Source organism: Halichondria panicea, chromosome 4 (assembly GCF_963675165.1).
Source record: "Halichondria panicea chromosome 4, odHalPani1.1, whole genome shotgun sequence".
In the NCBI taxonomy this organism is placed as follows: domain Eukaryota; kingdom Metazoa; phylum Porifera; class Demospongiae; order Suberitida; family Halichondriidae; genus Halichondria; species Halichondria panicea.
In genome coordinates this window covers 5,961,722-5,983,016 of record NC_087380.1, presented here as the reverse complement: position 1 = coordinate 5,983,016, position 21,295 = coordinate 5,961,722, and the positions used below count along the sequence as shown (strand labels likewise).

At 39.8% G+C, this 21,295-nt stretch overlaps 1 protein-coding gene across 3 annotated transcripts in view; it reads right to left on the bottom strand.

Annotated features, from left to right (window-relative positions):
- Positions 1–21,294, bottom strand: part of LOC135335592 (probable dimethyladenosine transferase) — a 58,603-nt gene extending 37,309 nt beyond the window's left edge. For 2 of the 3 annotated variants that reach the window (XM_064531122.1, XM_064531123.1), the window contains exons 1-7: positions 21,161–21,294; positions 21,030–21,103; positions 18,814–18,900; positions 18,097–18,158; positions 14,328–14,471; positions 13,722–13,845; positions 13,423–13,515 (exon numbers count right to left, since the gene is read on the bottom strand). In XM_064531122.1, coding sequence (XP_064387192.1) covers positions 13,423–13,515; positions 13,722–13,845; positions 14,328–14,471; positions 18,097–18,158; positions 18,814–18,900; positions 21,030–21,103; positions 21,161–21,218 — 642 coding nt within the window. In that variant the 5' untranslated portion in view covers positions 21,219–21,294. Of the gene's footprint in view, positions 1–13; positions 163–224; positions 332–957; positions 1,022–3,922; positions 3,988–13,422; positions 13,516–13,721; positions 13,846–14,327; positions 14,472–18,096; positions 18,159–18,813; positions 18,901–21,029; positions 21,104–21,160 lie in introns of those variants that run through there. The other variant, XM_064531121.1, reaches the window with a different exon arrangement.
- Position 21,295: the final 1 nt, after the last annotated feature.

Genomic DNA, 21,295 nt, shown 5'->3' with positions numbered 1-21,295 from the left:
TACATGTACTTCACCACTTGGAAAAATTAATGATGAATAAACAAACAATATTTCTATGACATTTACGAGCAAAATTACTGCAATAACACGTACACAATTATTGTCTTGAACAAAGTACATCAGGCAAAGTGAATAGAGTTTCGGTTAAAAATCTCCAACAAGCTGCAAATGATGAATGAACTGTTAACTACTGCATTACACCAGATTTTATACAAAACCTATACCTTAAGAAAGAGTCCACATCCAAACACCTCGGTCTCAGTTCCGTTTTCTCACTCTCTCCAAGAATCTTGAGCACGTGAGATTTGATATCAAAGTCTTCGGGGACCATCTAGAGAGAGAGAGAGAGAGAGAGAGAGAGAGAGAGAGAGAGAGAGAGAGAGAGAGAGAGAGAGAGAGAGAGAGAGGGAGAGAGAGAGAGAGAGCATGCACAACCACACATACATACTTTACCACAATAATGGAAGTAACCACTTAATTATCTACACAGAAACCAAACAAATCAGCTAGCACATGTGTGCTAAGAATTTGTATTTCCTGGCCCAAAAATGTACAGCTAGCTATGTTATGTCAGCTCAGACACCAACAAAAACTGGGCCCAACACATTTCACAAAAACACCATGGCATGAAAAACATACTGTTAGTTCAGTTGCAAGGTAGATAGTCTCGGTGAGATCAGGTCAAGGGTATGTGACTAACGAATATCCCTCCCAAATTAGGAGCAAACTAGACACACACAAAATTAATGAAAGCCCCTGTTAGTATTATACATAGATATTGCACGGGGTCTCGTAAAATATGTGCCATGGCCATACAATTATGACAAGATAATGGTTGCTTTTGTTATGTGTTTGTACACTGTTACGTTCTTGTAGTAGTGCAAACGCGTGTACATATAGCACTGGAATGCTTTGATCTTTCCCGTGGCCAAGCAACAACGGGTGGATGGAGCTTACCGTATCCGTTAGCGACTGGTGTATTCTGTAGTTCTTCTCAAGCAGCTCAAGAACACCTTTAGTTCTGCAAAAAAAAAATGGGCTCTTATTATTTAAGGATATGGTTATTTTTAGTAGCAACGTACATATGTTACTTCCTGAACAATAATTATAGGAACTAACATAAGTACACATTGTAGTAAATAAAGAATGTCATAGTCAAGATCAAGCATAGAATAACATCATCATTCAGACCTAAACACTCAACAGAAGATGTGCTGCTTGAAATTTGAGAAGAGAAGTAGACCAGGGAAAGGCAGTTGCTGCTGTTTTCATTGACTTCAGTAAAGCTTTTGACTCAATTGCAAACACACCCCCCATACTGAAGAAACTATCAACAAGGCACATCACTAGTTCTAGAGTGTCTTATTAGACAGATACAGCAGAGAGCCGTAGTTGATGACATAACATCAAGCGGGGCTAACATTCGACAGGTTCTCTGTTGGGACCACTTCTATTCTCTATCTATACTAATGACATGCCAACAATAAAAACATGCGCCATCAATATAATTATCTAACAGCTTTATACATAATAATTATTATACCTCCAATATCGATACAATCAAGACAGCAAAGTGTGTAACTGATGACCTTTTGGCTATCAACAACTGACAATTGCTTAGAACAGAATAAGCAATAACAACAATCAATACTCTTCATCTACGCATCACATGCACAGCTCAGTATAATATTGAGATAGTATTAAGGGTTAGGGTTAGGGTTAAGGTTAGGTTAATATTCAATATAGAACAAGATTACTGCCCCCACAATAATTATGGGACCCAAGTTCTATCTGAACGGGTGCAATGAGAACAATACTTAACACACCAAATGGCTTTAACCCTATACAAATCTATGCAACTCATTAGACACTAGGACTATCTAGGAAAGGCTAGCTCTATCAAAAACTTATGACAATAATATAATTGTTACACTTGTTATGTTAGTCTAATCTCTATGATTTTGTTCATGTTTATCTTTCAAGGCTCTCAGGAAGACCAGCAATATAGCTGATGAGACTCTCCTGTTTATTACTACTGCTACTAGCACAAACGTGAGAAGGTTCACTTTACGATACATTCTATAACACACAGTTTTAACACACAGGTACGTAAACAATTAATACTTCAAATTGCTCAATTAAACTAGCCGGACGGATATAATATTCACTTACATAAACAATAATGTATGGATACTGTTACTTCATCAAGCCATGTATACATTCACGAGTCCAAAAATAGAAGTTAAACATAGAAACTTAAGAACCACGTAAACAAATCACGTAGTCAGGAGACAAACACTTCTGCTCACACAGCATACAAATCACCTCATGCCGTATAGAATGGGGTGAGCTAGCTTCAGTTTTTGTTGAAGGCATCCTTTTGTTTACAACACGGTTCTAATTGCATTCATTTTAGTGTATGTATGTACACAAGCATAATAATTATTATACACACAACTCAATTCTGTGTTATTTACAGTCCTGTGTATATATCCAATCCAACAAGACATAGTTTTGTATGTCTTACTCGACCCAGCACAAAGGAGGTGTAAGACCACCCTTCTTGACCCACTGTAATCTTAACTGTTTACTATGTGCATCTGGACAATGTCAACGAGCACATTTCAGTGGTTCAATGAATATCATAATTATTATGTATGGCCATGAATGTGTTTTTTACCCGCTAAATTTATACGTGCACATGAATTAACCGTCTGTACTAAACTATGACACACACACCAGGTAGGTCATACAATTCAACTAGCCCAGCTTATGAAACACGTCTACACTATAATCCAGCCAGAGTGACAAACCCATTTAAACGGTAGAAACAACACTACGCACACGCTCTAAACTATATTCACGGTTTCCTCGTTCTAATAACGTCTGTCACCATTTCTAGGGAAAACACCCGAACACTAGACAACGAGTGCCCAGTCAGTAAGCAGGCCCCGAGGGGCTCATATGGTTCACATGATGTAATGGCCAACTTAGCTGTTTTCGTTTAAACTTTAAGAAAAAATATTTTGTTACCCCATGCTGTTTATGAGCGTCTAAGTAAACAATTTTAATGTACATCTGTAATGGCAAGTTTGTTTAAAATTATTTTGTTGTAATAACTAGGGTATTTAGAAAATTAAGGAAAGTGTTAAGAAGTATAAAACTCCCTTGAACAGAGCTGTACTGCTCCTACTAACAAAGGGAATGTAAATATCCTATGGACACAAGCACTAGGAACTGAAAATTGAAATAGATCATTAGGTGGTCTCAGAGGATTAATACATGTATGAGCACAAATATCGAATGATACAACACTAAATCTAAAGGAACCAGTTTCAAAATGATTATAGCGACAGGAGCTGACGTGACATATGTCAACGTACTTCTGAGCGGGGACAATGTCACAGGGTAGTTTACCCTAGATACAAATCGGTAAGGAATCCATTCTAATCGAAAAATGGAAACTTTAATACGATCATGCAGGACATACATTCTAGTTAGTTATAGTACATACATTCTAGTTAGTTATAGTGCTGGTATACAGCCGCTGGTATTAAAACAGGAAAGGAATGCACATTGATAATTATGATTACACCTACATACTTGCACGGTTTCTGTAGCTTAAAACAGTGAAAATGCTATCTGCTTCAAAAGGTAAACAAAAACACAGCGTGCATGTACATACCATGCGCCTACATCTAGGAGACGTGCATGCAGCCGTAAGTACGCAATTTCAATCACCACCGGATTGTAATCTAACGTCAACTGGATAGATGAGGATCACACAATTGGAAACTATAACCTATCGATCGATGAGCACTAGTTTACATAGATCTCCCGGGTGGTTGCCTCGGGTAACGAGGCTTGACCAATCAGAATTTATTTTCAGAATGATTTGGGAAATGTCCGATAACATACTCACCTAAATATAGCACTCAGTGTTTTGTTCTTGCGAGTGAAGAGGATTCTCAGCATGCCGTCCCACTCCTGAGGGTCAAGGGGCAAATTATATACCAGATGGTACTGTACAGGTGTTATAACATTAATGATTACTGCTACAGTCTACAACTATAAATGTACTGTACACGAGGTCTGTTGACAACTTAATACGACAATATAATAATTAACAAGACCAGAGTGATTCTCAGCTCCACCCAGTTTACAGGTACACATAGTAGCATAAACATGACTGACAAACTGGACGTGAGCATGCAGTGAACCCCAGCAATTAATGAAGCAATGACCTGTTTAGAAAATAGGGGATTTTAGAACAGAAGACATCGATTTGTTGTTTGCATATTTCACAATAATTTGTGTTTATGTAATCTGATATACAAAACATCTATCAGCCATGCACAAGGGAGAGTAAGGTTTCCCTTTGTGACGGAGAGCCAGCCTTTAACATCCACAAATATAGAACAGTCACTTACCCTTATCGTGATTGCAACATTATGCGTAGTTACGTATACCTAATGAGGTGAAAACTAGTTCATTAACTTAATATCCAGGTCCCACTATACACTGGTACAGAAGTTGTTTACTAGCTGCGAAATATGTGAAAGCACCATATGCACAGATAATGCCATGCCGCTGATATTCAATCAATCAATACTCAAGACAGGCTCTGATCAACAATACCATTGGTAACTAAGCATGACAACAAAATTCCTATTCCGCAAGTTTCAAAATGTTCCAATCAGTCGGCAGTATTTGGTCATTAATTTTTTTCCCAAAATGTACAAAGTGAGATGGCAATTAAGTGCATACCAAAGTCACTTGTGTTTAAGTACATGTAGTTGGATTAGTGTAACGAGGAAGAAGCCATTCGATGTCAACAAACATCATCACATCTATCTTTGATTTGGCCATGCACATGCAGGAAGTGACTACTTATTACTGCAAGCAATGGAGTTGGGAAATACAGAAAGTGAAAGCTTAAGCAACGTTTGTGAGTTGTACATGTACATGCATGAGCACGCAAAATAAAGATAAAAACCAAAACCAAAAACTAGATTGGTGTGTCTAGTGAATGCAAGCAAGTATACTGATGAAAACCAGTGACCGTGGGATGGAGAAAATCTATTTGCATTGGTATAGGCCCCACACAGAGGAGCAGGATGTGATTAAGTGCCTATGTAGCCGTCATTGAGCAGTGAGTACATCTTAATCTATATTTAGCGAACGTTGTTTTTCTGGTCTAGGTCTAAAGTAATAATGACAGTACTTAACTAAACTAGGGGGTGGAGTGTGGTGGGGGGTGGGGGGGGGGGGGAGCAGGAGCATAACGGATCATTTGACACCAACATGATAAATACAGTTAGGTGACAAATGCACTTGAAGGTATTGAACATCGTCAGAGTACATGTAACACAGCGGGTTGAAATGTGATTCATCTTTTTTTAACAAATTCATACGGACAAATCACAACTTCCTGAAGATTAATCATAGTTCAGTAACTATAGGCAACATAACAAATGACTCATAAAGTTAACTAGATTCACTTGAGCGAGTAATATGTATTCATAGCAAAGATACCTATTACCATGCATTTAACAAACAAGTAAACAAAAAGTGTGTGTCGAAACTGTCGACACTTCTTTTCCTTGTTCCAAAGAGCTATGATTAAATGCCAACAGTAAAAACAACCAATCACAATCACACCCTCTCGTGGGGTGGGGCGGGTCCATTAAGTAACTTCATACAAACATGCATGCACGCATTATCGCAAAATGCAATTCTTTGTATAATTATACTGTATTATAGCAGGAAATTTCCGGGGGTCAAATACTCCGTGGGGTTGAGCACTATTTTAGTCAGTTCGTTGAAAAAAGTGGTCAACAATCGCTTAATTCGTGGGTAAAATATTCGTGCTCAAAGATTTAACAGCAAATTCCCCCCCCCCCCGCAAATTACACGCTATGGGGTACATACGTATAGCACCTGGTATTACCGACCAATTCAACGATAGAAGTTTCAGCGAATCAAAACTGGCCCACAGCCTCAACTGTATATAGCTCGCTTAAAGTTCATGGGGAATTTTCATTGCAACATACTACTAAGTGACAAGTGACAAGTCTTTGAAAAAGGAGCATTGGGTAAAATTCTTTGTTTCCTACAATAAGTATTGAAAATATCGTTAATGTTGCATCTTTCCTGGTATGAAATCATTTGATGAAGACAATGATAAGTAAGCATATCCCCCTCCCCCCAGTAGACCACCGGCAAGTTACATAATACAGTCAGCCCTAGAGTTCCATAAAGAGACAATATTGTAGTATCCATACACAGCATGCAAAACAAGTCATAATAATAATTTGCACTGAACACGCGCACTATAATAATGTAAACAAAAGGAACTTATTAAATGTATTCTTAGAAGCGCTCTAGAAATAGATTTTAAAAAACAATGGCTTCAAAATTAATGGGAATTCCTCCAATCAGACGACTAAGCCGGATATGTAGGTACTTAAATTGTTTTTCACAGAGTTGTGAAACATTACACATGTGTGGGGTCATATCAAGGGAATCCCCCCTAGACACAAACCTGGCACGTACCTCAGGGGATTCATACATCTACTAATTATACACAAATTGGGGTTTTCCCCCAGGTACAGTGTAGAATTAATTTACAGGCCTGTTATTGAAAGCACAATTAATACGACATAACAGTTGACTTAATAACACATTACACACGCTAAATTTGGTACAGGGTTCATAATTAAAATTGAATTGTAACTCTAGACACTCAATCAATTAAACAAACACACATTCACGGTCGAATAGGTTGCATGATGGAACTCCAAAGGTTAAAGTTGTAACATGAGCAATAAAGCATGCCAACTAAGCAGGTGCCAAAACAGCAATTGATAACTATTTCGCAGGTGTTGTACGTGATACTGTGAGCTAGGTCACTTAATGTGAAATATACCCCAATTGAGAGGATATGGGATTTCCAAATACGCTAATTACTTTAGGGAGTAAATTTACTCAGCGAAATAGCATGCACCTTGTGGTGTGTGTGTGCACCCTGAATCATGCCCCAGGCATTCATTTGTATATATGGTTGTTGTACAAATTTGAAAACCACAAAAATCAGCTGATCGTAGAGTGTACAAACAGAATCCTTGTGTGATAATAAATTTGAAGCCTCTAAGTTCTCAATCTAATGCGTAGAACTTCTCAAGCATTGCTCCACACTAAGCTATGAGATCATTATAGTCTATAGTCCATGAGGACATAATTAATATATAAATACATAGTTTCCCTTTTAAGAGAAATGAAATAGCGAGCTAGGTAAAGTTGTTTTCCCCTCATGCACAAGACCATAATATATACTTCCTCGTTAACAATCCTCCCTATCCCATCCGTCTCCATCATTGCATAACAGTTTGTTTATACATTGTACGTATTGTTTAGGCCCACGTGCAGTTGTATCTCGATCCCCTAGCTGGTAGATTTCATTGAGCTGCAGAATACATGTTGTATAGTGAATGCTCCAACAACAGCCATAAATACATCTGCATACTCTCTTGGTGGCCTATTATTATAGCTTTTATAATTATAGCACCATACTATGGCTAAAAAAAGCTCGTAAAAAAGTTCAGTGTTGTTTGTAAAACAGCGTTAGCGTACAATAAATGCCACAACACTGCAATCTCAAACTTCCATCCACAGTGCATCACATGTACAGTGCGTAACTTGATATCATGCGAAATGATCCCCCCTCAAGGAATAGTCACCATGTGAGGATACATCCACACAAGTGCAGCTGGGGGAAAGGCAGGAATGTAGTAGGAAAACATTGTTGATGATGAGTGCTGCAATCCACATACCTCCACTACGAATTGTAAATATCGTGGTTAGGGGTTTTCATGCAGTCATACAAAATAGCCCAGATTAAATATCAATGAAACTGTATGAAGGTTCAACATTGCTAATCTTGTATTAATTAATGTCTGACTGTGTTCTCTACAAACGTAAATACTCTCACCTCAATACAGGGCCATGCATGAAAATAACAACCAGTAAACACCTATTTACAATAATCTTGAGCAAGTTATAGTGTCTTAATGATAGACTCAGAGGAGATCCGACATGCGTGCACGAATCACTACAAGTTCAGTGCATCGTCGCCTGGACGTTATCACGTGACCGCAATGACATCAATGCACTGAACTTGTAGTGATTTGTGCACGCATGTCGGACCTCCTCTGTGATAGACTAGAACACTAGGGATGTTCTGTTTTCATTTTTTTGTTGCTTCCTTAATGGTGGACGTATGGCTTCTGATATTGACTTCATTGTATACTTTTACAGCATGCGTAATTTTGTTCAAACACCACTTACACCAGACTCAATATAATTAGCACAATAGGCTTACAAAGTTGGTGTTGAGGTCAGATCGTAATGAGCATTGTTGCCTGATCACTGCAAATATCGGCACTGGAGCAATGTAATGCCGGAGAAATGTAATGCCCTCAGGGCCTGTGGACCTACGTCACTCCAATGACTATTGAACTCATGCATGCAATGCCTAACTAATACTAACGCACAAGACACTGACACATTTGCCACTTGTACAGCTTAGCGACCAAAGCAGGAAATAACGACAAGCAATGTACTCGAAGAAATCTTAAAAATGCAACTATAATTATCATAATTATCATACTGTAGGATGCTAAGACTGGAAGCCGTAATTTAAAAGCGTTATTATAACAATTGGAACAAGGAGATTGAATACTGAAACGGGAAAACTTAGAAAGGGTTAAGTGGAGAAAGGGTTGGTGGAAGTTAGTAAGGAAGACAATTGAAAGACGAGCATTTGGGAAAAATAAGTATTTAAAATGTACACGTGGGGCTCTGATCACGCATGATCTAACACTTCCCAGGCAACTTTGAACAAGGAGGATACTATTGACCGTGACAAAAGGTACGTAAGGAAAGGCCTTGGTAACAATTAGAATGGTTTCTTGGAAAAGAGTCAATTGAAAGTCACCAATGGTGAGTATAGAAGAATTTTGAATCCTAATTTAGTGGAGGAAAGTGGACTGGCAATCGAAGCACACACACAAACCATTCTCAAACTAAAAATGACCTAGTCTATAGTATACATACAGAAAATGAATCTCAATCTGTTAGGAGGAATATGAAAGTGTGTGGCTACATGCAGTCATGCATGACCCTCCCATAATAGGTGCTGGCACAGGATACACTCCACACAGCTATACACGCACATTTAGGGACTACAGTTAATATATATCGCAGTGGCCTAATAGGGTTAGGGTTGGAACTGGAGGAACTCACAAAGTACGACCTTACATGTAGATGTATACGATAACGTCTGACTAGATTACGATGAACGTACATGACTACAAGGACGCCAAGAATGCATAAACAGAGTGCATGCACCACATACAATTCAAACTTAATAAGGTATACAACTACGGATCATTAAGTATGGCTATAGAATTAATAGTAACATTCAAAATGAGTTCGCGAACGAGAGGAAAGAGAAACTAGCTAGTAAAACACGGTTGCTATATTAAGAGTTGTTTTGGGAACTAAGCAACGCTACGGTGCCTTAGTTGTTGTAACCTCTCCAGGCTTGTTTCCACATCCAAAATTGGTGACCAAGTACCATAGAAATACTTCAACTGTATATCCTTAACTTACGTATCCTAAAATCAAGATTTTGAAATTGTTGACATAATTATGTACTGTAACAACATGATCTGTTTAACAATTAGTTTCAAACAGAGAGTTTATGATCCGTGCCCACTTGTAACAACAACTACTCGGAAGAAGTACATAAATAATGGTAGAGCATTCGAAACTGTTTACAGTAATTTTAGCGACCTTCACACCTCATTTACTACCATGCAGCTTAGTACGTGTTAAAACAAACTGCATCCGATCTTTCTAAAAAAAAATCTAGGGGAGGTAGATTTTAACTAAGTGAAATTTCACACAAACACTACTAGACTTCCCAACAACAGACGTTATTGTTTATTGAGAGGCTGACGTGGAGTGTGTGGGAGGTGATATGATCTCAGCGCTGACAGGTAGCGTGGATGTAATGTAGGAAATTCAATTAATTAAATGGTCTCACAATACGAACACTGTGAGTGTTTGGCTCGGAACAAACCACTCAATACCATATTAAGTATCACGTAGAAAATTGGCAATTAGCCTAATTACGTGGAGTAGGAAACAAGAATGTATACATACAAGGTAAAAGCTACACACACACACACACACACACACGTACGGAGACACCTGTCATATGAAAGCAGTCACTACAGCAGACACTGTATAATTATACGACAACTGTACATGAAAGTAATCAAACTATGATACAGCAATCTGAGCGATTGCATACTCCCCTCCCTCCCCAACACACATGCAATATTTTGAGAACAAGCCTACAATAATATCATATCATATATACAATTGATTTGAGCACTATACATAGCGTAGTTTGTGGCGTACATCGTCATGTATATTAGGGTCGGTATTCGGTGCGTCAAGACCAGCTGTCTGGAGAAACACAAACTGACGTGCTTGTAATGATAAATAAAGTCTGTGCTAGCAACAACAGTGATGTGGTCAACGTTTAAACTAACAAACCCAGCACTGTGTGGGTACGACCCACAATGATACGTATGTATGATTTCGTATTTCGTATGTGGATAAAAAATAAACAATCCACACAAAAAACTTGGCATGTGAATATGCTCTGTTATTTGCTACCGCACACTGTGCATACATATACTATGTCAGCTGTGGTTTGAATATTTTTGGAGAAGGAGAAGGGGGTGGGCAGTATATGCCACATAAGCAAAAACACACGTACGTGTACATGAAAACCAAAGGTCTTAGCTGGTACCAAAAGTATTGCCCTTGGTGAGGTGATAGCTTATATAGGGTAATCACTATAAGGTCAGTGTACTGTGGGCCTGCATGTTATCACGTACGTGACTGGGAATGAAAAGTTGCATGACCAATTAATATGAACTTGTAGTGATTTGTACTGCATGCTCTGGGTTTCAGTAGAGGGCATTAACGTACACTCACTACACCACATATTACAATGGCCGGTGGACTATGGCAAGATCTCTCGGGGAAGAAGCACTAGTAATGGTTGTGAGAGGGAGTGAAAGATACACGCGTACGTCAGCCATTCTCTACATTTCTTGGCTTTCTGTTGTGAAGGAAAGAAACCTAAAAACAATCTCTAATCTATTCACAATTCTATTTCACACGCTGACAACAGGAAAGCAATAACAACTCCTCCAGGATCCCCGAGCAACCACAAACAGCCTTACTCACTGTGGACAAATGCGAAAACAAAAAGCCCGATCACATGATGATCATGAACTCATACTTATCAAAAGGAAAAAGGAAAACAGGGGATTTATACGATAAATCAGTAACGGGGGATTTATAGGATAAATCATTAAAAAAGTAAACAACATGCAGCTGCATCCTGAGGAGAGCGCACTTAGAGGGATTGAATGTGTGCCCTCTAAGGACTCTCGTTGCTAAGGCAATTATCCCACAACAAGACTGACAACACACGTCGTGGTCTGTGGGTATTGCCGATATCATATTGCATATCCACGAATACAGGAAAAAATTAAGTGGACAAACAGGGCCAGGGATTATAATTGTGTGTGTTGCATCACGAGGAAATGTCCAAATACAGAACTGCTCCCCCTACAGGGGGTAATGCAGAGTGCCTGTGGGCTTACACATGTACTCCTACACATGCAGGGATCGATCGAGGATGTGAATTATGCAACAGCGGCCGCTAATTTGATCCAACCAAAATTGCACATGTACGTAGCTATACTAAACAATATGTAGGCTGTCTTGCTCCATGCAACCTCTTACAAGGTATGTGTCGTATCATGCATCCCCCCCAGTAGCAGGTAGTTCACACAAGCACACACAACCACCTCTACACACTGTTAAAACCTAGACACAAAGATATAGGGCCAGCTGCATGTACAGTGTATAGGGGCAGCTGCATGTACAGTGTATAGGGGAGTTGCAGGTTATAGGGACGTCTATATACATGTATACACATGCAGCGAGACCCCCACACTGGTTGACTGGTCGGTTAGTGGTGGTTCGTACCAACCACCACCTAAGGCTTAGTTTACTAAAAAAATTCTAGTCACATCCCTGTAGGTGGGTGGGAATTTGAACCCACATTAGTTTGATAAACCTCCGGTTCAAAGCTGTAGAATGAAAGCTGAACAATGATCTGATTCGAGCATCGGCTGTCAGTTAATTTGGACGACTCAATAATGACAAAAATCACGTTGTATGCGGCTAAAACAGTTACAACTTCAATTCCAGTGGTACCATGTACGAAGAATAGAGCAACAGTATTGACTATTAATACATGGAAGGCCAGCTGCATGGTCATTATCGTAAATATGAACATTTATTATGATAGCTTTCATTTTCTGTTTTGATCAGGTTCCCATGCAATGACTCAATATGCCATACACTCAATCAATCACAAATACAGGTACACATCAGGTGATACACGTATAATACATGTACACATCAGGTGATACACGTATAATACATGTACACATCAGGTGATATAATACATGTACATATAATTATGATTTTTATGAATTAACTCTCTAAGAGCTCGGAGCCACTCCCTTCCTTCCAATCACTTAATCTACACACAATTTATGGCACTAATAGTTCATGTACATGTAATTACAATCCTATGGAAAACCCTTTCACATGACATCCACGTACAATTAAGGAATTTTTTAATTACTGTCATTCCTTAAGCACCCACACGGACCACAACTGTCCCTGTTACCGTGGAAACATGCAAACAGAAAACCCTCATCTACGTCAGCAGGATTCCATGAGAAAAATAGTTACTGGAAAAAACCCAGAGCTGCAAGCTAACATCTCAAGGCTATGAATACCATTAGACTCATTAGACTCAATAGGACCCGCTTTATGCTGCTACAGTAGGAGCTAGGGTAGCCATGAATATTGCTACCTAGTAGACATAGAATCGCTGCAATCAGCAGTAACAGCAAAAAATGCACGCACGGTCAATTGATTACTGTCTGCAATATGAGGTATTTTTTAACAGCTGGTACATTACGCTAGCGCAGACACTACATTCGAATAAAGTGAAACCTGTCTATTGTGGCAACAGTGAAAGAGGTGGGCTGCTAACACAGGTCCAAACACATGCTATGGAGGTGGGCTGCTAACACAGGTCCAAACACATGCTATGGAGGTGGGCTGCTAACACAGGTCCAATCACATGCTATGGAGGCTTTGGGGCTTATTCATCTGGCTGTATTATAGAGGGTGACTGCATGCTACATGTATAGACAGGTTTCACTGTACTGATATGACTGCGTACGTACATACCTGGAAGTTGATGGGAGGGGGTGGGTTGCGAGGCTCTATCCGGACCACACTGGACTCGACCTTGGGGGGTGGTCTGAAGTTGTTCTTACCAACCTATGGGAGGGAGGGGGGGTTGGTTACAATCACAAAACTATGGTCAGTCGACAGATAAAGCTAGCACTAAAGGACAAGAGTTTGCATGGTTTTGTTGATACCAATGAACAGTGGATATTATCAGAAAACTTAGCCCCTGTTACCATAGTAATTCAGCTCTGTACATACATGATTATTTAGTGACAGTCCTATAAGTATTATTGTACCTTCATGAGATGGTCGACCCTGGCTAGTAGTTGAGTGTTGACGGAGAGACGACAATAGAGCTTCTCCCCAGGCTTGGCCACCAGTCGCTGGGCAAACTCCTGCTGAAACATCAACACCGCACACCTGAGAAGTTACTAGTCCAGCTTATCGGAAGAACTGAATTACACAGTGCTAGGAGAGGTACCGTATTACTAGAATGTTTTGCGAGCATCAAACATTTGCGAATTTTGCGAGGGTTGTTCAATTTGCAACAATAAAATCCGCAAAACCTAAATTATACACACGAAGAGGGTCAAATTTTCTGCTGATTTGGCTCATTCGCAAAGGTTTTTCACCAGCAAAATATTCTAGTAATACTACAATTGTTCAATATAATTATGACTGACCAATACTTGAACTATAATATGCTTTGGAGGTGTCCTAAAATTGCTAATAGTGACATGTACGTATAAGTACAATAAAATGTTCCAGGCTTACATGTTTGTAACGTGTACGAACAATCTGCATGCACGGGGGGGGTAATAGGGGATTTCCCTCAATTACACGAAGCACTCGGGAGATAGAAACAGAGATCGAGCTTGAATGGTGACAATTAATTTGCTCACCTGAAGAATGGCCGATGAAGGAGTAGCTTGAATACGAAGGGAGAAGATATTTTGTACGGGAGGTTAGCCACACACACATCGAAGAAGGGCAGGTCCGTCTTAAGCACATCACCTACTATCACCTCCAACTTTCTCGCTGCCGGACTGTGCATGCGGGGGTGGGGTCACTATTGATACGTGTGTGCATGCGGGGGGGTCACTATTGATAGGTGTGTGCATGCGGGGGGGTCACTATTGATACGTGTGTGCATGCGGGGGGGGTCACTATTGATACGTGTGTACATGCGGGGGGGGTCACTATTGATAGGTGTGCATGCGGGGTGGTCACTATCGATACGTGTGTGCATGCGGGGGAGGGGTCACTATTAAACTAGAAGGACTGATGTGTACAGGTGTACCCTCGTTATCATCGTGGTAGCAGTGTATAGAGCTTCAAACCGTACACCATCAGTGCGTTGTGTATTGTACTAATGTACATACATGTATAGTTGTCACTAGCTTATAACAATTAAGGAACCAACTGTTTGTAAGTTTCAGAGTAGTTTCATCTGTATACAGCAGATGTATAATATAATAATTATAATGGAAGCAGAGTACGTAGCGATAGGCATTGGACAAAATTGCAGGAACAGACCAATTTAAAACTGAGCTCCGTAGCAATAGGAGGTAGAACAGCCGTCACCGCAGTAATACACTTGTTGCTATGAATCCATGCATATACATGTACAACGCATAAGTATAAGGGTCATGTTTACAACTGGATAAGGATGCTGCGATGCAAACAAAGAAAGAGCTCCCAAAAATGTACGTTTTAATCCATCCATTAGCTTACTCATCAACTTTCAGTCAGTGTATAAGGAACCCAGTGAAAGCATGATATTATTTCCCTACGTACAACATGCAATTGCTGCTTCTGTGGTTCTTGCTCAACCTCTTGTATGGATATTGAAAGGTGCATGTACAATGTTAGGGAAGGTGCACAGGGCTGCATCCAGGATTTTGGATCAGGGGGGGCGAATTGGGCTAATTAAAAATGTAGGAGGGGCGAAGTCATCAGAAGTATAGCAGTACAATGAATCTACCATATCCTAGGGGGGGTGAAACTGTGCCCAGTGGGGGCGAATTACCCCCCTCACCCCCCCCCCCCTCAATGCAGCCCTGGTGCGTGTACAATGTTAGGGAAAGGTGCACGTAGGCCACACACATTCGCTATGTAAGAGTTTAAGTAAAGGACATGAACCAATTGTTCTTTAATTAACAAGAAAGATTGAAATGTCATTGCAGCGATCAATCGATCAAGGTAAAATTATTATTATTATCATGATGCCAGCTATATGAGTGAGAAAAAAGTTAACAGTGACAACTTTAATGTATACTGTAACGAAAAAATTAATTGCCATTTAAACATGTCCTTATAATCAGCTGGGGGTATGTATATAAACTACACGAGAGCTTAGTCTTAATTCAGAGACGTTTACCCTTTTGGAATCACTTCCAACTATTGTACACCAGAGAGAGGTCTTAACACTCTCGAGGATACCGGTAGAAGTCATTTGATTGACTGTGACTTGGCCAAAAAAGAAAGTACTCGTTACACTGAAAACTACATGTACATGTATTATTATAGCCGACTTTCCTGAAAGACATCGGAATACCCTCGCTGTATCACAAATGAAGAAATAGGAAAGTCACGGCTGTTTGTTGCTTCAGGCTTCAGTATACGTGTAGCTTCAGGCTTCAGTATATGTGTAGGAATATTTATTGCTGACATTCGATGTACATGTATGGTTATATTACCATACTGAAACTATTGTAGATTGAAACTGACGCATAATACATGCTCCTATTTAAGGAGGTGCAAAGCCTGACAGAAATATTATAGGAAACGTATGCAATAGCCACGAACCATAACAAAGAACAATGAGCATTGTCTAACAGCATTGTTTAAGTGGTTAGGATAATATTGTTATAAGAACTAACACAAACAGAGCACTGTAAGTTTCTTGTCTTGCATGCACAGAAATAATGATGATAATGATGAAAAAGCACCCTCAGTGGAGGCGCCAAAGCTTTACAGCAATGAAGCTACAGTACTAGCAGACTAGTCACTATTATTAAATGTTCCATTGAATAACATGGCAGGAATGATGGAAAAGATTGAGAAACGACCACGATTGTAGCTAAAAAGGATGCCGAAAGTTCATAATTATTAAACTGGCTGCATTCTCATGAAACGGTGTGGCTTTGCAGCTCTTTTCTCGCTCCAATAGCTAGCGTTGTAGTGCAGAGCTAATATCCAACAGATTTTGCTACACATGAGTCTGAAGAGCCTTCAAAGTAAGCAAACATAACCATAACTCGAGAACGAAGCATTATTTTCACTAATTGCAATCCATGACTAGAGGTGTATAGAAATTACTTATTGACCATTGAACAGCTGTAGCAGCCTACACACACACACACACACACACACACACACACACACACACACACACACACACAGACACACTACCGTATACTTCGCTGCGCATGCGCACCTGAGGCATAATTACTAGTATAATGCATAAGTGGCACCTCAGAATAAGAGACAAATATATTAGAACAGTACAGTACTCAATATGTATAAGACTAAAGTACTTTCTTCTTACACAAGCAGCATAGCCTATGAGTATACAACCTCTGTACAAGGTAATACTATAATAGGCTGCAAAGTGTCAGAGGGTCTCATTGTACAAACGAAAAAATGTACAATTACAAAGCAAACAGTATCACAAACAAGAGTGCTGACATAGGGGGTGATAAAATAGGCACTCCCACTTAATACATAAGCTAAACAGTTTCCTAATAGAGAGTGTATCTACTAGCAACAAGCTGATGTGTCATACTGACAGGTATTTAACAAGGAACCACTTCCTCATAGCTGAGTAAAGGGGCTGAGAGGGATGGTCTCTATCAGTAGCTAGGGGGCCATGGTGATTTCCATATACAGATTCTGAGTCATAGGTAACACATTTAATTGTCCTCCCACACACTGTAAACGATAATTATGTCCTCATAATAATATTATTATTGTTAATTAATGTCAGTATGCGCCTACAATGTATCAAAGCCTGTCAAGTACAATGTAGGTGCTACCTAGAATTTAACTAAGAGACGTAATTAAGGGACTGACAAACTTTTGTGAGTATGATATGACATAACGATTCTTGCCAGACAGCAAAATTTAAAATTTAAATCACATACCGTATAGCGGGTAATTTTCGTGGGGTAAAAATTTGTTTATCTGGAAAACGGTGATTTTCGTGAGTATACATTTGTTTAGTCTCGTTGCTTGCATTGCATTCATACGTTACGGTAAGCCACGCCTACGTTACAATTTCGTGGAGGTCAGCTTGCCCACAAAAACAAAAAATTTTTTACCCCGCGAAAATTACCCGCTATACGGTAGTACCAAATTGTTTGCTGATTTGGCCCATTACAAAGGTTTTTTACTTACAAAACATTGTAGTAATAATTATGGTAGGTCAAAGAAACCGTGCCAATTATGATCTTAATTAACAGCCAGTGTACTTTTAACTTTCATGTACACATTGCCACAGATACATCAGAGGGAAGTTTATGTAATGGGTAAAGACTGTTACATTAAAAAGCCAGACATGGAGTTGAAAAGGTAATGGGTAAAGATCCTCAAATGAATAAGCTCCAGGTAACCATAGTGATACAGTACATGCGAGTCTAAAACTCACACACGCATACAAACACTACTCACGTTCCTTGCACTCTCTTCTGTAGCTCAGCTACTAGTCTAGTGTCAATCTCACATGCCACCACCTGCAAAAAAATAATAAGCCCATTTAATTACATAGCCTCGAATCCAGGCCGATTAAAATACGGCCTGGTATCTATTGCATGTGTAATTAATCATAGGCGTGGTCCATACACGCCCATGTACTATCTACTATGTGCTTTATAGCCTAGCTAGCTAGCTGTGGCCCTCTATATGGTGTTGTCGAGAAGGCTTGCACACTAGTCTGAAACCAGAAGAGGCTCTTATCTACCTCTATGATGGTTGGATGGTCGTGATGTTTTGAACTTGGTTTCTGTACAAATGAGAGCTTCTTCTGGCTTCAGACTAGCTAGCAAGCCTTCTCAACAACGCAATAGAGAGCATAAGCCACAGCTTCACAGGAGACAAGTATTTGTTTTAAACGGAAAGAAACTAGTAAACAAACTAGTTTACGGTATAATTTTACAAAGGTTTACTAAGTATACGAGTCACCCAGATTCTGGGTAACTCAGTTCGCGCATGTGCACTATCACCCATGCAATAGGGACCAGGCCGTATTTTAATCGGCCTGGTCTCGAGGCTAATAATTACAATAATATTGATGATGCATCATCAGGGTCAGGACACTATTATAATGCACTACATGTGTATGATCATACATCACTAAATTTAGCTATTCAATGATGACAGAGGTCTTACTTTTTTGCACTGATCGATCAGTTTGACTGTCATATTTCCGGTACCAGGACCAACCTCCAACACCACGTCAGTTGGGCGAAGGGCGGACTAAGTATGGAGATAAACAATAGTAATTTTCATTTATGTTATAGTTATACTACTAAAAAACTATGGTTCTAGGGAGTTATGGCAGTAAACTCACCACCCACCAGGCCTAGGGGTGCAGCCCGAGGACGAGGTGGTTTACGTTGCCATAAATCCCTAGTAACCATCGAGAAGCGAGACCCTGTTGAGATTTTGGCTGTCTGTCTATCCGTCACGGACCGACATGATATTTGTTTTTTGTACTCATGACCCTTTACCAACTTTTATGTGAATTGCTGCGCATGGACACAACTAGCTAGCTAAACTGCAATGAAGCTCAGACAAGACATAGAGACTCTTGAGGCCACAGGCACGCCTGCAGCAGGTCAGAGCAGATTCGGTGGGGACTTTCTGAACCTGATATCACACCTGCAGGCACGTCACAGCAGCTTACTTGCTAAAAACTTGTGTTTCATCAAGGATAGTCACAGTATTACTTGAGTCCAGCAAAAACATAATTTATGGTCTTGAGATACTAAACCTTGCTCTTTACCTCGATCTTTCTGTTGGATTGTACAGCCAGTTCTTTCCCCATGTAGTTACATGCAGCCTGAGCAGTTCCAATACAGTCACTAACAGGAGAGGCTGCTCTACCATTGCATACCACCAACGTAAAACAGGCATAACAGCCTAAAGTCAGAGCAACTGCATGGGCCGCCTAACTAGCACCACAACAATTATGGAACGCTTACGCTTGCCCCATGATACCTTGTGTCACCCTACTGTGATTGGCAGATGCAACAATAATAATATGCTACACTGTGCATCGACTCCCTACTATGGTACCGTATAATTATGTTCTAATTTATCGGACAGCATGGAGGTATAATTGGAACATCTTTACAGAGTACACGAAGTGTCCGGAAAAATTAGAACAAGCATGCAGCTGCATCTAAGTTTAATAGAACAGTGTGCGACTGAATAGTTGCACTAGTTAGCTAGCTAATTCTCAAAGCTATCTAACTTGCAGCACTCTCGCTGGCTATAAAGCTACGTTGCTTGGAATGTATCTCAACTTTTCAAGGTATTGTTCGGATATTTAGTAAAATTAAAGCACCACAGTGCTGTATTAGAACAACGAAAATTACCCAGAAAAAGTGTCCAGGATAATCATGATAAATAATCTGGTTAATAAGGGTACATCAACTAATAGGCGCATACTGGTTAGCAGACCAAGAGCCTTGATAGAAGGCGCATGGTTATCTGACCAACAACTGGTCTCCACACTTCTTTATAGATGAGAAGTCTCCTTCACTAGTTGTGTTACTGCTGATGTAACTATAGACCTCTTGCAGACAACAATCGAGCCAGCTAATAGAGAAGTGCATATGCATGAGTCATTGAAACGTCATGGGCGTGGTTAATCTCTATAAGCGCATCCGGATAATAGGCACATTTCCTCTACAGGCGCATGCGCTTATTAACCAGATAATACAGTAGAAGATATTACGGTAGCTCACTTTCAAACTACCGTACTTCTTCTAAAAGAGGCGCCCTTCTAATTATGCACCCACCCTAGACTGAAAAGTAATTTTGAGGTCTCGATATAGAGCTCCACGTGGCTACAGAGATTAATTATTGGTGGCGCCTTGCTAAATAGAGGTCAGTATCACTTCTTTATTCAGGAAGCTTGAGTATGTGTGAGACACGTCCTCCACTTAAGAAGCATCGTCCTCCACCGTACCTGTAGCTGCCACAAAAAGGCCAGTTGGAAGGCCAAGGATACACTTCAGGATCATTTTAAAGACCTGTATCTCGAGTTCCATAATGTTTTAGGGCGGCCTGAAATCGAGGATACCACTTGCTCAAATAACCTCTATTTATAAGGTGCCCTTCTAATTATGCGCTTCTTTGGACCAAATCTATCTCTAATTATAGCCCTAGCTAATATCGTAATTATTAAAAAGCGGCACCTCTTTTAGAAGTACGGTAGTTGGTTAAATTATCAACAAGATCTTGTACCAAATAATTATGTCAGGGGAATTATCAGAGGGGCATATCCTAGCAACTGCTGAACGTAGGATATATCAATTATTCTAGCATTGAACAAACTATTAGAAAGTTGGAGAATTGAATACGAAATAACGTCTCGCCTTTTCAATCATGCTGTTTATGATGAGAGGATTCTTCAGTATGTGTTGGCCTTTATCTTTCTCAAACATGATACCTGATTTGGAGACAATATAATTAAGTCAACGTATTACTGTAAGCTAGCTTCCTCTACCTTGCTGACATCTTTGGGTATGCTGTCTTGTCTGTCTGGCTGCTCTTACTTTAGGCATAATTATTGTTTGAGATAAGGTGCTAGGTACGTACGTACAGGTGACTTTGTTTTTGTGACCACGTGGTTAAAACTACT